Source organism: Felis catus, chromosome C1, assembly GCF_018350175.1.
Source record: "Felis catus isolate Fca126 chromosome C1, F.catus_Fca126_mat1.0, whole genome shotgun sequence".
NCBI lineage: Eukaryota > Metazoa > Chordata > Mammalia > Carnivora > Felidae > Felis > Felis catus.
In genome coordinates this window covers 35,807,116-35,827,606 of record NC_058375.1, presented here as the reverse complement: position 1 = coordinate 35,827,606, position 20,491 = coordinate 35,807,116, and the positions used below count along the sequence as shown (strand labels likewise).

Here is a 20,491-nt window from a genome sequence, read left to right as displayed (position 1 = left end):
TTCTCATTAAAGAGGGCATATCATTCTGACATTTGAGATGTCAGAGAAAGAGAAGAGAAGAGAAAAGGCTCTCCTTTCTTGTTTTAGGATGTAGATACTTACATATACACCAGATCTCAGATCTGTTTTCTCTGCAGTAAAACCAGAACTGGCTGGGTCCTCTTTCCCCACCCCTTCTTTTGATAACTGCTAGTAGAGATCATGAATTTTTGTGAATGTGAGGGTATTTAGTTACCTATTTGACTCTTAGCCTTTGGAGATTTCTGTCTGCATTTGGAGGGACTATTGGGCTGGGAAGCTGTCTTCCACATAGCAAGTTAGAAATCTTTCCTCCCTTTCTATCCCTTTACCTACCATTTGCCACTAGAAGATACTATTTGAACTTGTAGTTTGCTTCCTTTAACTTTTGCTTGATTTATTCCTTATTCTGAGGCTAAGTGGTATGCTAATATAGGCAGAATAGGTAGAAGAAATGGTTGGTTCATTTGAGGATGGCATTCCTTTTATATAAATCACCTTAATTAGAAACTTAACTTCTTCTGGTTTCTATTTTCATTTTGTCCACTGTCAAGTCCCTATTCCTCAGATCTGGTGGGGAGACAGGGTGTGTGTGTCTTCTTTAATGGATTGCTTTGTTCACTCTGACTGAGCCCAATCATCAGGTCAATGTCAAAAGATTCCTATGTGCATCTGCAGAGTACAGGGTTGTAGTAGATTTGGTGTGGCAAGCTGGAGAAAAGAATCATTTTAAGCATAAAACCAATATTTGGGTATAGGAAAGCAGACTGGATGGAGTGGTCAGGAGCCCTGGGCCGATCTGAAATCATGTCTGAAACTATTGATTGCTAGTAGAACTTCACAGGGTAAAGAGCATAGTCTTATTATTTCTTAGTTTATTCCTTTGAGAAGATTTGTTCTACAGATTTATCTTCTAATGTTTATTTAAACATATTTGATTTTGATTATGAGATATTTGTTGTAAGAGTTAAAAATCTGTGGGGAAAGATTAATCATACTTCTTTTAATCTTGTAGGGAAACATTCATTTTGATGTTTATAGTAGCTTACATCTTAGAAAAACACTTGTACTATTTCAGGTATGTTAAACAAACATGTTCTTTAAGCAGTGAACGGGGTCATACTAAGTGTCTGTCTATGGGAAGTACGAAAGAAGAGGGGGAGATATCTTTATGGCCTCTTCTACTTACCTTTCAGTTGCTGATAAAAGAAATATCTTCCATAATTTCCAAAAAGATATCTTACTTATATTTTTTAAGTCCATGTGATTTTGACCACTTTAAGGAGTTTACCAAGAGGGTGATAAAAAATATCCTCAGAATTTCATATCTGAGCAGCTAAATGTACTGTTTTATATTTCACTTTATATCCAGTGCTACCATAGTGTCTGCCAGATAGTAGGCATTATTAAATATTTATTTTGGATGGTATTTATCAGAAAAATTCTCTAAAAGCATACTTCTTTTTGATCTTAAATTACATTAATGACTAGAATTGGGATGGCTTCTAATGAGAGAGAACTTAAAACCTGCCTCCACTTATTTCAATGTACTCAATCATTCATTTGTTCATACAACAATTTATTTTTACTTCACTGGATACTGGGCTTACAAAGTTGAGAAAGACCTGGTCCCTGCCATCAAGGTTATAGTACAATGTGATAAGCAATAGTAGAAGTATGTACAGAGGAATAAATGGCACAAAGTATAGGATGAGGTATTAGGAAATGCTTTCCAAAATAAAAGATTCGAACTAGGTTTAGAAGGATAAATAAGAATTAACAAAGCTATGAAAAGAAAGAGGAGTATTCTGGCAGTAGATAAGCATATATGAAGGTAGAATGAAACATTTAAATATTCTGAAATACTTTTTAGGTTCCCTTTCCCTTTGGGTCAGTTCATTACTACTGACTGCTTCAGTCAGGCAGCCCTGGTGGATCTCCTGAACAGTGGCAAACTCGGACCTTGGCAGATGTAGGGATATATGCTTGTAGTGGCTGTGGAACTTCGAGCTGAGAACAGGAGCCTCTTTTGGAGCACAAGCCTCCCACAGGGCGCTCTTGGGATGCCTGTCCTGAAATTACCCAAGGCAGTAACAAAGCTTTCTTTTCTTCTTTAAACCAAGCCAGCAGGATGGGATGTCTGCTAGCCTTTGTGTTTGGAGCCGACCAAAAGACATACAGTGGCCAGCACAATGGCATTGTTGGGCTTCAGTGAAAACTAGGTCGGGGCCCAGGCCCTCATCTGTAGAGGGCTCATCCAAAGAACAGAGGTTTCACAAGTCACTGATTTAGCCGATACTGATTTGACACTAATACTGATTTCTGATCTGTTTCTGACTTGCTGACGGCACCTACAATTATAGGATCTCTTCCCATTGCTTCTCTGAACACCTAAATTTGGAATCTTTGAGTTGTCTTTAACTCTTTTCCTTCAGTTCTCATATTTACCACTCGGTTGCTATATCCTTTAAATTCTGTCTCTGCATATTCTAACTCTAGCTCACCCTCTCATGCTTATAATAATAGCACTCTAAGTCAGGCATTTGGTCACCTCTCATCTCTACTGTTGCAGTACCCTCCAGACCTTCCTCTAGTTACTCCTCTATCCTGCTGTCAGCATGATCTTTCTAAAATGTAGTTTTGGGCATGTATCAGTTTCCTAGGGCTGCCATAAAAAAGCACCACAATGTGGGTGACTTATAACAACAGAAATTATTCTTTTACAGTTTTACAATTCTGAAGGTTGGAAGTCCAAAATCAAAGTGTTGGCAGGGCCATGCTGTCTCTCTGAAAGCTCTAGGGTAAGATCCTTCCTTGCCTCTTCCTAGCTTCTGGTGGTATCTGTTGGCTTACAGATGTGTCACTCTTATCATTCACATCTTTGCCTCCCTTATTACATAACATTCCCCCTGTGTCTGTGTCTCTTCTCCTCTTTTTATAAAGATACCAATCCTATTGGGCTAAGGGTCTGCTCTACTCCAGTATGACCCCATCTTTATTCAATTCTATCTGCAAAGACCCTATTTCCCAATAAGGTCACATTCACAGGTACCAGAGGTTAGGACTTGATCATATCTTTTGGGGAGACATAATTCAACACATAACATATCATAGTATACCTTTACCTATAAACCTTTAGTACTGCCATGGTCTGACAAATTAACTATAGACATTTCATCGTGGTGTTTCAGAACTTATCTAAAAATAGTGTATATTTATAATAATAAATAATAACAGCAATAGACAACAACTGGCATATACTGAGAACTTTCTTTGATATTGTTCTAAGCATTTTACACATCAACTCATTGAATCTTCATAACTCTGTAGGTTAGGTACTAATCTTTTTGGTTGTTGCCATTCGATACTATTCTTACTCCCATTTTATAGATGAGTGTTAAAGAAATTGAATAACCAACCCAGGGTTACACAGCTTGTCAGAGGTTAGATTCAATCCTAGGCAGTCTAACTCTGTAGTATGTAGGCTTTACCATTATACTGTACTGCCCCTTTACTTTTTAGTTTCATCCCCTCTCTCTACTTATACCTTATTCAGGAGAAAGAAAAGGAATAACTACCAATCTCTGCACTTTATCTATGTGTTCCTTTTGCAAAAAAATGTCTTTCTTATTCCTAGTTCTACATATGGGCTTCCATGAAATGGAACTGAATCCTCGACAATGAGTGATTTAGCCAGGCCTGGGTGAGGGAAGGGTATTCCAGGTAAAAAAACAACAACAACAAAAAAAACCAGCAGTGTGCACAAATGTGCAAGTAAGCAGGGATCAGACCTTTATAAGCAGGGGTGAAAGGTTTCTTATGCCATGCTAAGTAAGGGTTGTGGGTTTTATCCTAAGAGAAATAGGGCATCACTGAATAATTTTAACAGGGATTGGCTTCAGATTGGCATTTCAGAAGGATTATTTGTGGTGTATTATGGAAAAAGGATTGGAATGAGGGCTAAGTCTGTTCAAGAAAGGGACAAGAAGACTAGTTAGACAGCTAGTGGAATAACCCAAGAGATGGATTATGAAGAGTGGGGATTATGAACAGTGGGGAGAATGAGCGGAGCCCTATGCTAGGCATACTTTGTATACCTTATTTCTTTTAATTACTCCCTGCTTTTGATTAAACATCAAACCCTGTTGCTTCTACCTCTAAGATGTCTCCAGATATTAACCTCCTTTCCATTCTTGCTGTCATTGTCCTATTCAGGCTTTTGTTACTTCTTCCCACTTGGATGATTCCAGAAGCCTCCTAACTATTCTCCTGGCTTCAGCTCCTGACTTTCCCACACAGTTTTTACATTACTCTTAAAATGATATTTCTGTATAGGATATATGAGGTTATTGTCTTGTGTGAAAAAAAATTTTTAGTTGATTATCATCTCAACTGGACTGTGAACTAGGCTAGACTGGACTGTGAACTAAGAGCAGAGACTGGCCCCACTTAGGTTTGTGTTTTCATATAATACATTTTCAGTGTTTGTGTAGGTGGATGGATAGAGAGATGGATAGATCTTCCTCAGGACAGCCCTGCTAATTAAGTGGCAGCAAATGATCTGTGGTAGTTAGATGGCAGCATATTTATCTGCCTCGGGTGAGTTCCCTAGCTCTAGGCCAGTTGGGTAGGTTTTTCTAAAAGGAGTAACAGTTCTTACAGTTGATATTTTCTTCAGAGCCTCTGGATATGCCTTTGAACCAATGTTTAGAGATAAGCTTGTTTGTTGCAGGTATCAGTAGATTGATAATTCAAAGTTAAAAAAAAAAGTAACCCTTTTGTCTTATTCTTCTGATGGTTATGATTGGGTGAGCCTACTATAGCTGACTAAAATCAACAAGAATTGGGAATAGGAGCCCTGGGTGTAGTGAGTGTTACCTTAAGGAGAGGTTAAGTGTTGCCTACTGCTGCTCCAGAATATTCTCTGTGTGGGTATGTTTATGTGTCTGTCTGTGTCTGAACTAGTACCATGAGAGCCTATAGGGATACATGGGAAGAGCCATATTCTCAGCCTACACAACTCCCAGCTATCTTTTAGGATCCAACTCAGATGTTACCACACCCTCTGAAATTTTCCAAACTCAAGGAGAGTCAGTTTCTACTTTCATACCTGAAGTATTTACCTCTACTAAAGGGTTATTGGTATTATTTACTTGCATCTGTGTCTTTCACTGGACATCTTTAAGGTATATATAAACTGTTATTCATCTTTATATACCCACATTTACTATGTGGAGTGCACTCTTCTAATCACTGGGGAAAATAATGCTGATGTAAACTGATAAGTTCTTACTGTCATATGGGGGTGACAGGAGGCAGAGAAGTGCTCAATAAATGAGGTAGAAGTAATTTTAATTGATATTCCTGAGTGGAGAACTGAGTGTCCACTAATCTGACCCATTGGTGATTTTTTATGGTATCGACGTATGATTTCCTGCATACATAATATTGTTAGTCTCCAACACACATTTATTTATTTACTGCTTTTATGAAGAGTCTTTAATGAAATCAAGTATCAAACACAAATGAAATGGTAGAAACTCTGTTATAATATTTTATTAGACAGGAGAAGGAAAGGCAGGTTTTGGTGTAGATAAAGTTGGGGATCCGTCAATAAGAGGTACCAAAGTACCTATGACACTTGACTGGCTGATATTATAGTTTTCTGAACTTGAAAGTTTAAAAGAACAGCAATAAAAAGTGTAAAACTCTCTCTAGTAGGTTATTTAAATACACTGCCAATGCCTTAGGTTGTTTTGTAGAGCCGGTCAAGGGAGTGGTCTGGAAGAAAACAAAGCAAAGCAGGTGTTGAGAAACTGAATGTGCTAGTGCAATTGCTTTTGCCTCTGCTTCGCACAGAGGGATTTGTTCAGAGGACACCAGCTGAGCCAGCACTGGGAGTTGCTTATGGGGAAGTGAACATTCCAACTAATGGGCACACAGAGTATGTAGCAACTTAGAAGTCTTCCTTGTTGGCAGATCTCGAACTTCCTTTACTTACATATGCAAAGGTCTTGAGACATTGCGAAGTTTCGGTTTCTAAAGTCCCAGAGGCCTATCAGCCCCTTCTAAAAATATTCACCAAAAGCAGGCAAGAGGAACAGGCTGTAACAATAAACTCCCTTTAATTTCCTTCTCTGGTCCTGGTTTGTGCTTCTTCCATGTTGGTTGAAAAAACCAGAGCCTACTAATGGTGTAATTCCTCACCTTGTCTCACCTTTCTCTTCTGCTCTCCACCCTCTGCCTTGGTCTGTGGATTTCTCAGGTCCTGAGACATGCTGAAAAGAGTAAATATGTGTTTTTCCAAACCAGAATCAAGGGTCCTGGCTTAGCCTGGCCTAGAGAGAATGCAGATACGGCCTTTTCATCATAGTCTTTTCTGCCTGACACCCTCAATTAGGAAACCTCAGTGGCACCTGAAGTCAGGCTTTCCATGTCACATTGTCACCATATCAAAGAAGTGAACCACCATCTTTTCAGACTGTTTTGACTCTCAGAACTGAAGAAATTTGTGTGATTAGATGTCCACTTCATTGTCTCCAATGAAAGTGCAAATTCACTTTCTTTTTAACAAATGGGCTCCTCAATTGTGAACTGTGGACAGATTCAACTAGAGTGAAGAGATTAAAGGTGCTATTCTAATGCTGTCATTATGCCTCATTTTGAGATTTCCAAGATGGGTTATGAAGCAGAAGTAAGCAGACTGACAAGTTTCCCTTTTGAGAAGTTAGGTATATCTTTAGCCTTTCTTTCTGCCTGAGCCAACCTGATCCACCGCATCCAAGGATCTAAAGTGTTGCATCCTACTGCCCCCAGCTGGCTCTTTTTGGTGCTTATGTTACTACATCATAAAATCTCAGATTATATGGCACTTAAATTTTTTTCTAAGCACTTTCATGTATTTATATTAGATCCTCATAATAACATTGTGAGTTATATGGATCAGGAATTATCATATCTATTTTATACAGGGGAAAACTGAAGGATAGCCTCATTAGTTGATTTGTCCAAAGGTAAATAGTTGTTAAGAGGCAGAATTGGACTAAAATTCAGATCTCTTGCCTGCTAACCCATTAGGTTCCCTAGTCTTTTGAAAATTCAGTATCCCCCCCCCCCAAAAAAAAATAGATATTAAGAGCTTAATTTTAGGCTTAGAGGAATTTTCCCTCTTTCTCTCTTGGAAGGAGAAGGGAGATAATATATCATGTAAGGTTTGAATAAATTCATTACCTAATTGGAAAAAAAAATTGAGCTCCTGTTCTGTATGAGGCTCTTTGACTCAGATGCTGTGGCTTCTAACTCTAATGTAATGTAGTGGTAAAGAACATTGACTGTGGGCCAGACTGTCTGGGTTTGAACGCTAGATCTTAACCTCTAAATGCCTTTTATAAAATGAGAATAATAATACACTTAACTCATAGGGTTACGTGCAGATTAAATGAGATAATTAATGTAAAGTTCTTAGACTAGTGCTTGGTACAAAGTAAACACTATATAAATAAATATTAACTGTTGCCATTGTTGTTTCATTGTTATTGTTATTGTTTCTATTATTAGAATCTCTTTATAAAAAGGTTTATTTGTTCTTTAAAAAAAGAAAAATGCAAAGCAGCCCCTCATGGGTATGTAGAAATGACGAACAGCCAACTTTATTGAAAGAGTACATCGTCATATAGTTTCTCCACAGCTTTATCTTCCTACTCACTCTTCCGTTCCCTTTGGTCTTAACTCTGGTCTTAACTAACTGCTCCGGCCATAGTTGCCAATTACTTCTTAGTTGCAAGTTCAGTGGACACTTTTTATGCTCACATAACTTGATATTTATGGCATTTGATACTTTTGGTCATTTCCACCTTGGAATGTTCTCCTTCTTTGGCTTCTGTGGTAACATTCTTCCTTGGTTCTACTTCCTCTGCCTGCTCCTTTAAACGTTACCATTCCTTAAGATTCTGTTAATTTGCACTTTATATGTTAACCCCTGGACAATTTCATACATCCCTTGGCATCATGACTACTTCAGCTCAATGTTACTATCTTTTAAATGTTAGTCTCTAGCTCAGACTTTGTTCCTAAACTTTAAGCTGATTCTCTATAGGACATCTTCACCTCGGCTGTCCCACAAGCCCTTAAACTCAACATCTCCTAGCTAAACTCACTATCTTTTACCCTTGCTTCTTCTAAAAACCTGTCCTTCTATTTTGTGGATATTTAATAATGGCATCCAGGGACCAATAACCTAGGATCAACCTAGAGCTTTTTGTTGCCCTCATCCCCCCATCCAGGTAGTCAAGTTGTTTGTTTGTTTGTTTGTTTGACTCTTCCATTTAAAAATATATCTTGAATCTTGCTCTATTCCAATACTTCCACTATTGCCTTAACTGAGGCACCCTTCTTTCATCAGGATTATTGTAATAATTGCCTATTTATCCTTCTCCATATTCTCCATCTAACCCACCAATCATACCATTGCTTAAATAATCTTTTCTTTAAAAAGAAAATGGGGGCACCTGAGTGCCACATTCAGTTGAGCATTTGGCGCAGGTCATGATCTCATCATTTGTGAGACCGAGCCCCATGCTGGGCTCTGTGCTGACCATGCAGAGCCTGCTTGGAGTTCTCTTTCCCTCTCTCTCTTCCCCCTATCCCATTCGTGCTCGCTCTCTCTCTCTCTCTCTCTCAAAATAAATAAATAAACTTTTTAAAAAGTAATAAAAAAAATAGGGGAACCTGGGTGGCTCAGTCAGTTAAGCATCCAACTTAGGCTCAGGTCATGATGTCATGGTCCATGAGTTTGAGCACCACGTCAGGCTCTGTGCTGACAGCTTGGAGCCTGGAGCCAGCTTCGGATTCTGTGTCTCCCTCTCTCTCTGCCCCTCCCCTGCTTAGGGTCTGTCTCTCTCTGTCTTAAAAATAAAGAAACATTAATAATAATAATAATAATAATAATAAAATAAAAAGCAAATATGAACATTTCCCTCTTCTTAAAAGGCTTATTTTGTTCCCAATAGAAGGATAAAGTCCATATATCTTAGCAAAACATATTGGCCTCACCTGTTTCTACTATTCGTGCACTCTGGCCATATTGAGTAAATTAGTTTCCTGAATGCACCATGTGTTTAACCTATAACTTTGCATATGTTGCTCCTTCTGTATATAGTATCTTTCTTTCCTGATTCCCCAGGTCATCTTTTTAACTCCTTATTTCCTCTGTATAGCTTCCTTTGACATGCCGAGATTGGTTTTGTAACTTTATCCACTCATAGTGCTGTTGTACCTGTACAAAGCTATATTTTAGCATTTACCACATGATATAGTTTGTACCCCTGAATAGATTGTGATCTCTTCAAAGGAAAGGGTCTTTGTGTGTAGCACCTACCGTAGTGCTTGGATGCAGAGTAAACCCTCACTAACTTAAGAAAAAAAAAATTAAAAACCTAGAGTCTCTATCTTCTAGGTGTTTATTCTCTAACAGTTTCAACACCAGCCTAAACGTTCCTGACAAATGGTGGTTGGGTTTTCCATTCTATTTTGCAGTATATCAACTCTGGAAACCTGGAACAATTACTAGACAGTAACCTGCATTTGCCCTGGACTGTGAGGGTGAAACTGGCCTATGACATAGCAGTGGGCCTCAGCTACCTTCATTTCAAAGGCATTTTTCATCGGGACCTCACATCTAAGGTATGAAGGCTTTTCTTGCACAACTCTTTGAGACATTGTCTTCCATTACCAAGAAAGCAGTATTAAAAAAAACCAATTATTAATGAACTTTGAAATAATGGAGATCTCTTACAGATTTAACATTCAATCACAGAGAATACAACTTACTACTCTGTAAATTAGTATACATATATAGTATAGCTGTCCTTAGAAAACCAATCTTTCAGCAGGATTCAGTGTTGAATGTTGAGCCAGGCAACACTTAAGAACCTTAATGCTTTACTTCAATCTGAATGTATGTTGCAGGAGCAGTTGGCATGAGGAGGGTTAAGAGATTCTTGCCCTATAGGAGAGACAGCAGTCAAGGCAAATTGGGAGCCTATGTCTTAGTGTTCTCTCTCATGGCCTCCAGGAAGTAGCTCTTAACTGAGAACAGAAGTTCACTGGTTTTGTCATTTGAGTGCAGGTTTTGAGGGCCATAACGTACTGACCCATTTTCTATCTGTGTGATTGAGTTTCTGCCATTCTGCCAGTTCTTTGGCATCAGCTAGTCTCTTACTGTCCAAATTGCTATGTGACCAGGTTAGAAAAGAGTTGCTTTTAGAGGATATTGGCCATGCTACAAGGCAGGCATCTCAGGGCCAAGTGGCCCAGGACACCACCATAACAAGGCTTATATAAATAGTACTGTTTGATCATTGATGTGGGAACTGTAAATCATCTAATATGATTTCTCTGCAAGAGCGATTTAGTCTTCTACGGAGGTTTAGAGGAGTTTGTACTTGTCCAAGAATAGCTGTCATTTAATTCTCCACCCTCAACATCTACACGTGCACATACACAGACATGCATATACATACTCCTGTACCCCTTCTGTCATGAATGAGGGGTAACAAAGCTTGTTATCAGAGAAAGTTTGCAAAGGAACACAAGCAAGCTGTACTCTCAGAGCCAATAAGGCCTAGAGAAGTAAGTCGCTGGCTACCTTTCACTACAGTGGTTCTGGGGTTCCAAACAGCAGTACTACCCCTGAGGGGCCCTGGCCATTGGTTTATAAACTACTACAGAGAAAACAGCTTTGGGGAGGTGAGTGTAGGGCCCCTGGGTATGGCAGGGCCATTTGTAGTCAGCTACACTGTTACTGAAGCAGCATTAAGACTGGCGAGTGGAATCCAGTGACCAACTGAGGCCTAGTTATGAGGAGTCCTTTATCTTTATTGGCACTTGTAAGGGTTAGGACCTGGAAGGTGTCATCTTATCCCTTTGTTTTTTAGAAAATCAAGACTGAGAAAACTGTACTTATTCTAGGTAAATGGGTAGGGTTGTATATCAAGATACTGCCTTAGGTTGATAGCCTTCTCTCACCTTGAGCGTGCAGCCAGAACCAAATCTTTGCTTCCTACCGAGAAAGCATCATTTCTTCCAAGGTGGAGAAACATCCCGATGAGTTATCTATGTATATATTTCCCCCACACCTACATGAGCGTCTCTTATGCCTGGCACCATGGGTGAAGAAATACTAGAAAAGGGCAGTTTCTGACCTAGAGGTACTTATAGTCTGTTGGGAAATAACTAAAGAACAGCCTACAGCATTTAATTATTGAGTGTTCAGCTTCAGACCATTGGTTTTGGGAAAAGAAAGATCACTAGGTTAGGGTAGCTAGGCTTTCTGGAACAAAACTCCCCCCAACAAATTCCTAAGAGCTGATCGTATTCCCTCTGTGCCTCCAAAGCACTTTGCTCCATCATGCTAGTGTCCAAGTGTAGTTCTGTCTGGGATTGTCATGTTGTATTGTAACAGTGACTAACGTCTTTGGACCTATAGGTTCATTTCCTAATGGGGAGTGGGTATCCCCTTGAGAAGAGAAATTAGGAACTTAGGAGAAAGAACTCTCCGTGTCTGGAGGCTGTGATTTCTTGGATCTGAACTGTAAGGAGATATTTAGGATACTCCCATGTTGTGAGAAAAAATGACTTTGCAACCTGGAGACAGGTTGGGAAGTGCACTGTAGGGAATCTCAAGTTCAAGAAAAACAAATGGGGGCACAAGGTGGCTCAGTCATTTAAGTGTCCGACTCTTGATTTTGTTTCAGGTCATGATCTCACGGTTCATGAGACTGAGCCCAGCATGGAGCTCTGTGCTGACAGTGCGGAGCCTGCTTGGGATTCTCTCTCACCTCTCTCTCTGCGCCTCCCTTGCTAGTACTCGCTCTTTCTTTAAAAATAAATAAACATTAAAAAAATTTTTTTAAATAAAAAACTCAATTCATGAGCTCCATCAAGAAGTGGCAATCACCACACACAGGCTTTTATCAGTAGCTCTGGGAGTAACTAGTACTACACATAAGGTTTGGCTTGTAGGAGCAGCCAAGAGCAGTTTGTTTCTGCTTAATACCATTACTTCTTAGGTTATCCCTAGGAGTGTGAATTATGAATTGTACCTCTATTCTTGGTTGTTTGGTTTTGGTTTTTTCACTGACTCCAAAGAAACCACTCTGGTGACTCCACCAGAGTAGAAAGCCTATTCAACTATGGTCTTAGGCTATACCACACAACTAGGAGCAGAAAATGCCAGTTTTCAGAGACTGAAGACAGCAAGAATTAGGAACAACATTGAGTGCTGGAGAGACAGAGTGTCTGTTAAGGCACCCTGTAGTAGGTTTTTTTCTTTTTTTTTTTTTTTTAATATAATGAATAACATCAATAATTTTTGGGAACTATTCATACTATTCCATTAGAAGACCTAGTATTGGAGACATAGAAAATTACTGGAACCCAATCTTTACTATCCATGAGCTCTTAGTCTTGTTGGGGGGACAGGTATGTGAAGATTATTACATAAGAGCTGTGGTAAAGATATGGCATCACGGGGTGGGATAGAGGGCAAGGAATGGGACACATTACAGTAAACCGGATAATCTTCTAAGAAACTTGGACTGTAGCAGCCTCTGAGCATTTAGGAGTGCAGTTCAGTCTCTGATTTCCCTGTGCTGTGAAAAGAACCTCTGAACCTTTCTTGAGATGTAGAATCAATACTTTCCTCTCTGATCCTAACTGGGTTAATGGAGTGAATTTGTGTGAGGAGAAATTTGTGTGAGGGGAAAGAGGTGATGGCACATGAAAGCCATTTTGTTGTTGTTGCAGAAATAGCTTTAGCTTGGAACTAACATTAACAAATGGACTTGGCATTTCTTCGCTCAGGTGGTTTTATTCAGTGTCAATATTGACTGTACAGCTGTTCTAGGAGACCTCAGGAACTGCTCTCAAGTGTCTACTGTGGCCCAGTTCTGAAGGGTTTGTGTTGGCTTCCAGAAATGCATTCGTGCCCACCCTTTTTGAGTCTCTTGTCAGCTCAGTCCCCACAATGGAGAGTTGAATGTATGATTAGTGTATGCCTTTGACATATGTGAAAAGAAGCCCAGTTGTTTCGATTATCTGCCCAAACTTTCATACAACAAACTTTTGCTAAGCCCTTTCTGTGTGTCTGTTCTAGGTTTTGAGACACATAGATGAATGGGATCATTCACTGTCTTTGAAGAGGCAAACATAGAAGTCTCTCTGCTATGGTGTGATGAATTATAATAGGGGTGAGGACAGAGGAATGGGAACCAAGTAGCAGCAGTGCATGGGCTCCTTTTTGAAGCTGAAAAGGTCAACCCTCACCTCAGGGAAGTCCGTCTGAGCCTTTCTTATGTTTGCTGCTTACTCTAGGCAAGGACAGTTTTGTTTTGTTTTGTTTTGTTTCAAATTTGTATTTAAAGTCAAGTTAGTTAACATGTAGTGTAATATTGGTTTCAGGGGTAGAATTTAGTATTCATTACTTACATATAAAACCCAGAGCTCATCATAACAAGTGCCTTCTTTAGTACCCATCACCCATTTAGCTAACCCCACCCGTCTCCCTCCATCAACCCTCAGTATGTTCTCTGTAATTGAGTCTCTTGTGGTTTATTTCCCTCATTTTCCCCCTTCCCATATGTTAATGTTTTGTTTCTTAAATTCCATGTATGAGTGAAATCATATGGTATTTGTCTTTCTGAGTGATCTATTTCATTTCACTTAGCATAATATGCTGTAGCTCTACCAATGTTGTTGTTGCAAATAGCAAGAATTCGTTCTTTTTGATGGCTGAGTAATATTCCAGTGTGCGCACCCCCCCCCCCCCCAATATCTTCTTTATCAGTTCATCAGTCAGTGGGCATTTGGGCTCTTCCCATAGTTTGGCTATTGTTGATAATGCTGCTATAAACATTGGGGTGCATGTACCCCTTTGAATCTGTATTTTTGGATCCTTCGAGGAAAATACCTAGTAGTGCAATTGCTAAGTCACAGGGTAGTTCTATTTTTAACTTTTTGTGGAACCTCCATGCTGTTTTCCAGAGCTGCACCAGTTTGCATTCCCACCAACAGTGTAAGAGGATTCCCCTTTCTCAGCATCCTCACCAAAATCTGTTGTTTACTGTGTTGTTAATTTTATAGGCAAGGAAAAAAAATTTTTATAGGCAAGGATACTTTTGAATAAAGAAGTCTCTATCCTCTATGCAATGGATCTTGCACCTCACACAGCCTGAAAATTGGTCTGGCTTCATATTTTGTACTTTCTAGCCACATAGTCTATTTTGGGGCCGCATCCAAGCTAGATGAGAAATGCAAGCATTGTACTAGATGCCCTTGAATCCAAGGGCAACATTTGAGGTAGGGGCTGCAGTCACAAGTGAAAGGGTCTTATGTTATTGTACACAGTGTTGCCTTCTCCATGGACCAGGCTACTCTCTTGAGACTGCATTGCTCCTGCCATGACCTTGCTGTCCCCAAGGGAAAGCTCATCAGCCTCTTTTTCTGGGGAGGACAGAATCATTATGTGAGAACCTTTTAGAATCAGGAGACTTGGGTCTTTACCACTTAGAGTTGAAAGCTTTGTTTTTATCACCTTAAATGTAAAAATCTTAGATCTGCGCATCTGACATTGTTATTTTGAAGAACCATTAGGATTATGTTTGTGAAGAATGTTTTGTAATTCCTATGGTACCATACAGGAAGAAGTAGGCAATCTTTCCCTTACCCTAGGGAAGGGATACTACCTAGTATTCTCTGGGCCACCTTCCTCTTAAGACGTTACTGCTTTCCTACAGCTTATAGTCTATAGTCATGGGAATGAACTGTACAGACACTTTCATTATAATATAGCAGATGCTAAGGTTACAGAAAGGGCAATGCATAAGATGCTTTGAAAAAGTGGTATTTAACCCAACCTGAGGGTACAGAGCAGGCTTCTTGGAAGAGAAAATACCTAAGCTGAATCTTGAAAATTGAATTCTACTTATGAATAAGTAGTGTGTGTGTGTGCACATGCATGTGGTGCGGCTAATATTCCAGAGCAGAGTAGACAAAGGGAATTGCATAAACAAAGGCATAGTGGCATGAACAGTACAATGGGCAGACTGGGAGGTAGGAGTGGTAGGGAATAAGAGCTGAAAAGAGAGGACTCTGATCATATACTATCAAACTTGGATTTAATCTTCTAGACAGGAAATGAAGAAAACCACTGTCAGCTTTTTTAAAGTAATAGCTTTTTGAGATACACTTCACATAAAATAAAATTTGCCCTCTCAAAGTATGTATTTCAGTGGTTTTTAGTACATTCAGCCATCACCACTATCTAACTTCAGAACTTTTCACCATCCGAAATGAAAGCCCCAGATTCTATTCCCCTCTCCCTTCAGCCCTGGGCAACCACTAATCCATTTTCACTTCTATGGATTTGCTTATTTTGGGCGTTTAATATAAAAACAATCACACAGTATGTCATTGATGGCTTTTAAACAGGAGAGTAACACAGATTTACATTTTACTAAGGTCATGCTGGCAGGAATGAGGAAGGTGGATTATGGAGTTCAAGCCTGGACTAAGCCATAGAGATCAGTTAGAAGAGCACTGCAATATCCCAGGGAGGAATAAGGAGGACCTGGACTAATGCAAAGGTGGGGGCAGGGAGGGGTGGGGAATGAAGAGGGAGGGGCAGATTTGAAAAATATTTAGAAGCTAAATTAGTTGGAGTAAGAGTAAAAAATCTAGGGTGAATCCCAGGTTGCTAGCTTAGCTAGCTTTAGCTTTTGAGGGAAAAAGTGAGTTCAGGTTTGCATGTATGGAATTCAATATGAGTAATCCAGGAGATGTCCAGAAATAGACTGGATATGCAAATCTGAAGCTTGAGGATAAAGGTCAGGTCTGAGGATATACATTTGGGAGTCATCAGCACAAATGGAGCCTGAGAGATGTAGGCTCAAGATAGAACTCTGAGAGCATGAGATGGGAAGAAGTACTTGCACTGGAGCCTGTACAGTAGCCAAAGGTAGAGAAGGAAAACCAGGGCTGTAGTGTCACAGAAGCCAGGAGAGAAGAATTGAAAGGGAACAGGAATAGCCTCTAACTAGCCTCTAATAGCTAGTCTGTTAGCTTCAGGACCACAACTGTTTATTCTCTGCACTCCTAGTATTAGTGATTCCTGAATCATATGTAAAAGTGTTGAAAGAATCGACAATGTCAACAGCAGAAAGATCAAGTTAATATAAGGACTAATTTTTGTCTATTGAGCTTAAAGCCCTAGAGTCATGTGAGAACTTACAGCAGAAACCCATGAGGAATGAGTGGGAGATAAGGAAGTAAAAACAGCAAGTGTTGCCAGCCAAACTTCGCTAGCCTAGACCCCATTAAGGACAGGCTCAGGAGATTTTGGAAAATACCACCAGGGCTAATCCATCAGGGCTCCTCCTCATTTGCCTTATCCCTTTAGAAATACAGACTTCTAAAATTTGGCTCTTCTTTTTTTTCAGTATCCCATCTTTGTCTTTGTCTCCAATGCCCAGCTATTGGCTGTGAGAAACTTTATGAGGGGCAGTGGTCACCCTCCAGACCAGAGGCAAACTGGGTAGCCTTGCCCCATATTGTGAGGCCCTGATCATCCCTGCCTTAGCCATTTCTCAGCTGTTCAAAGAAGCTACTGTTAAGTCCTGTACTCCTAGATGGATGATTTGCAGTGAGTGGACAGTAGATGTCTATGAATGTGAAGATCGGGCAGAAACCACAGAGCTTTGACAAGGGCAGAGTACTGTGGCCATGTTCTGTTCCTTATCTCCTCCTCCCAGGCTGAATTTACAGGCCAGTTTCTGAGGGCTATAAAGCAAATAGTAAGTAGGACTTTAGACTGAGCCTTGGAGACAGGAGAAAGGAGTTGCAGATCAAATAGGAGGGGAGAAAAATAGGTGACAGATCTGAGCTGCCACTGCCTCATAAGCCTGTGCCCTATGGCCTGGGCTTCAGCTGTTTAATAGGCAAGCTGGCCTAGGGCCCATCTTCTCATGGTCATAGTCAGGGGGTTATGGGGTGCTGAGCCAGCAGAACCTGATGGGAAGGCCAAAGCCAGGACAAGTACAAGGATGGTCCTGCTTGGAAGCCAGAGATGATGCATGTCTACTTGGGCCCAGGTTAGATGTGATGAAATCACAGGCTCCCTCCAGCTCAGGGAGAAAATAGTATGATAATGTCAAGGCCAAAGTAGGGGGCGGGGGGTGATTGGTACCTGAGGTAGAGTAGGCAGGAGGTGACTTGGCAACTGCATGCCAAACCTGGTAAGGAGGGAGGGTAGGTTTGGGTCAAATAGGGTCTTGCTGGCCCCAGAAATGTCCCTGAGCCAAGGATCCCTACTCTCTCCTGCCTTTGGAGGAAGAAGGTGGTGTGAGGTGCCTCATGAGCGAGTGGTGTAGGGCTATTTTGAATGTAGCTGTTTGGGGAGAGCCGGTTGCTGATTTGTGTTTATTTACAAGCCATTTGTGTTCATCTTTTCTCTGGGGACAGCAGCATTTGTTCGGTGAGCACATCCTGAGCCTCTCTCATGAGTTTGAGTGCAGGGCCTGAACCAGAACCTGCTCTCTGTTAGACTGTAAGAGGAAGTGGCATAGAGGAGTTAAAGGAGCTGAGAAGAGAGAGGGTGGTGAGAACTGGAGACGACAGGATGGAAAGGTCACTTACCTTAAAACACATAAAATCTGCGGTGAAAAGGAGAGTTGAGAGAACATTCCAAATGGAAGGAAGCAATAGAAGCAAAGACAAAGGCTTGAAGGGGCTGTTCAGGCTTCACAGGTCAGGCTTGTCTGTGACAAGTTTAGATGGAGATGTGTGCATAGGAGCAGCAGCCGAGGGTAGGGGGCAGGCCAGTTGTTGGAGCCAGATCATAGACTTTTAATGCCATTGAGGAGGTTGGTTGTGATCCTCTGGGCAATGAAAGGTAGTGCAGGCCTGGCACTTGTCCTACACTTATATTACTTTGGGTCTCTGCATTCTGAGGAAAAGAGGATGGGAGGCAGGGACCTGATAGTCCATCTTCTTCCACTAGATTGTAAGCTCCAAGAGGACAAAGATGTCTGTTCATTGAGCTTTCTCTGGCACTTAGATCCATGCTTAGTATATAAAAGCAAAGATAAATATTTGTTTGACGCATATGACTCTTATGGCAGCCACCCAAGATCCAGGCCTAACTCATTTCACATGGCTGACGGAGTCCCAGGTCTGACCACTGGGTCAGCCTGAGTGTAGTTTCACCAAGGAGAAGACAAGGTGCCCTGTGGCAGGGAGGGGTGGTGGTAACACTATGGCTGGCTGGTCCCCCTTCTGAGCCACATTGTCTTCTTCTTTGGGAACCCTAGAACTGCCTGATAAAGAGGGATGAGAATGGTTACTCTGCAGTGGTAGCTGACTTTGGCCTGGCTGAGAAGATTCCTGACGTCAGGTGGGTAGCCCTAATAGGTGCTGGGGTCACAGAAGAGACTGAAGCAAAGGAAAAATGCCAGCTTCCTCCCCAGAGGCCAGAACTTGGTTACAGTTCAATCTCAGCTCCCTAAATTTGGTCAGTCTTAGTCTGTGTCCATTCTTCAGGGAGAAGAATTCCCAATGGTCAGATATCCCATTGCACCAGCCAGTGGTGAGCTCATTCTCCATATAATCTCTCCCCTCACCCCCACCCCACAGCATGGGGAATGAGAAGCTGGCTGTGGTGGGCTCACCCTTCTGGATGGCACCTGAGGTTCTCCGAGATGAGCCCTACAATGAAAAGGTGAGTCTGGGGAGCCCAGGGCCTGGTTCTCCTTAGAATCCACTCTTATCAGGAAAGTGTCCAGGATCAATCACCCTGTATATTCACGGTAAGTATCTACATCCTGCTCAGAGCAGGGTTGGTACTTGGCAGCTACCCAGTAAATGAACTGAATGAAATACAGGGCTTAGGCCTGGGCTGGCAGACCTGAGGGACACAGACCCCACCTCTCACCCCACTGAGAAGGAAACTGAGGTCTTACTACCCACCAGGCGGATGTGTTCTCTTATGGTATCATCCTCTGTGAGATCATCGCCCGCATCCAAGCTGATCCGGACTACCTTCCTCGCACAGAGGTGAGCTGCAGGCATAGGGGACAGTGCCACTGGCATGGGGCTGGTTTTGAGGCTATGGAACTGTTGTTACTGGGGTGGAGTTGCTGGAACTGTCTGTGTGGTTACTTCTTTGGGGCAATTCTCAGCCTCTTCTAAGCAGGCCAGGATGGGTGGAGGGATTAATGGCCAGTCTACCAATGTCCCCTCCCCACCATACCCATCCACAGAACTTCGGATTAGACTATGACGCTTTCCAGCATATGGTGGGAGACTGTCCCCCAGAATTTCTGCAGCTCACCTTCAACTGCTGTAATGTGAGTGTCTCCCTCCCCTTCCCCCAGCTTTGGTCAGGGGCTGGCTGAACCCCTTTCACCTGGTTAGGACTGTAGGGACAAGCTGCTCATTAAGGTACATGAGGAGCCTCATTTTCACTGATGAGTGGCAGTGCCCACATCCCCTCCTCCAGGCCTAACAGATAGTCCAGAGCCCTGGACCAAGAAAAGGAAAACTGCTTTGTATTGTAGTCTTCAGCCTGCAGGGTAGACTTACCACCTCTTGCTTTCGATACTGATAGAGCTCTGGTCAGGTTTCGATTGGACTTTGGGTCCAGCTGGTCTTAAGGCCTATGGGAAGAACTTTTGTTAACCCTCACTTTATACAGCTCTGGGGCTGGACCTACCTGTTATGACCAAGGGGTAGCTGGGCTTTCCTCAGGTAGCTCCCAGAAACATGTTAGCAGAACTCAAGAACAGAACAAACTAATGTTAAGCGTACTCTTTCGGAGGGTTCTGTGCCCAACAAGGGGATAAGACCCATACAGAAAGGGTGCTGATAGGGGAGGGTATTAGACAACAGCATCTCCCCTGACCTTAGCTCTGGGAATCATCCTCATGGCCTGGGGCCTTCAGAAAAGAGCTTAGCTGCACACCTGAATCTTAAAAGATGCCAGAAAACAGACTCAAACGCCATCCTTGGGGTGGAAAATAGGAGCGCAGGGCTAATGGCTGGTGTGGATGACCACAGATGGACCCCAAACTACGCCCATCCTTTGCGGAGATTGGGAAGACCTTGGAGGAAATTCTGAGCCATCTACAGGAAGAAGAGCTGGAGACGGACAGGAAGCTGCAGCCCACAGCCAAGGGTAAGAGATTAGACCATAGTGTTTCACCTGATCCCAAGGGAAGAAATTAGGATGTGGGGCCTTCCTCTCTAGGGCTCATTGCAGGATCTCATGTCCAGAAGAAAGGCAGAGGGGCAGGGGATGATGGAAAAAGTATGGGACTCTTCAGAGTTACGACTTGGCATATTGCCTCTCGTTTCTCATTGGTGAAACACTTTGTGGCACAAGGTGCTTGCTGCTTCTGTTTGTCATGACTAATGTGAGCAACCC

At 41.7% G+C, this 20,491-nt stretch overlaps 1 protein-coding gene and 1 long non-coding RNA gene across 3 annotated transcripts in view; one reads left to right on the top strand and one right to left on the bottom strand.

The window, feature by feature from the left end:
• The window catches only part of TESK2 (testis associated actin remodelling kinase 2), a 133,585-nt gene that overhangs the window by 111,390 nt on the left and 1,704 nt on the right, over window positions 1–20,491 (top strand). The window contains exons 5-10 of one of the 2 annotated variants that reach the window (XM_003990031.5): window positions 9,553–9,699; window positions 18,381–18,463; window positions 18,703–18,787; window positions 19,039–19,122; window positions 19,329–19,415; window positions 20,125–20,242. In XM_003990031.5, the coding sequence (XP_003990080.1) occupies window positions 9,553–9,699; window positions 18,381–18,463; window positions 18,703–18,787; window positions 19,039–19,122; window positions 19,329–19,415; window positions 20,125–20,242 (604 nt within the window). The remainder of the gene's footprint in view (window positions 1–9,552; window positions 9,700–18,380; window positions 18,464–18,702; window positions 18,788–19,038; window positions 19,123–19,328; window positions 19,416–20,124; window positions 20,243–20,491) is intronic. The other variant, XM_045035726.1, reaches the window with a different exon arrangement.
• LOC109502284 lies at window positions 5,553–8,589 on the bottom strand. Its single transcript, XR_002160815.3, has 2 exons — window positions 6,226–8,589; window positions 5,553–5,799 (listed from the first exon to the last, which is right to left on the bottom strand). It is a non-coding gene; the product is annotated as an uncharacterized LOC109502284 (long non-coding RNA).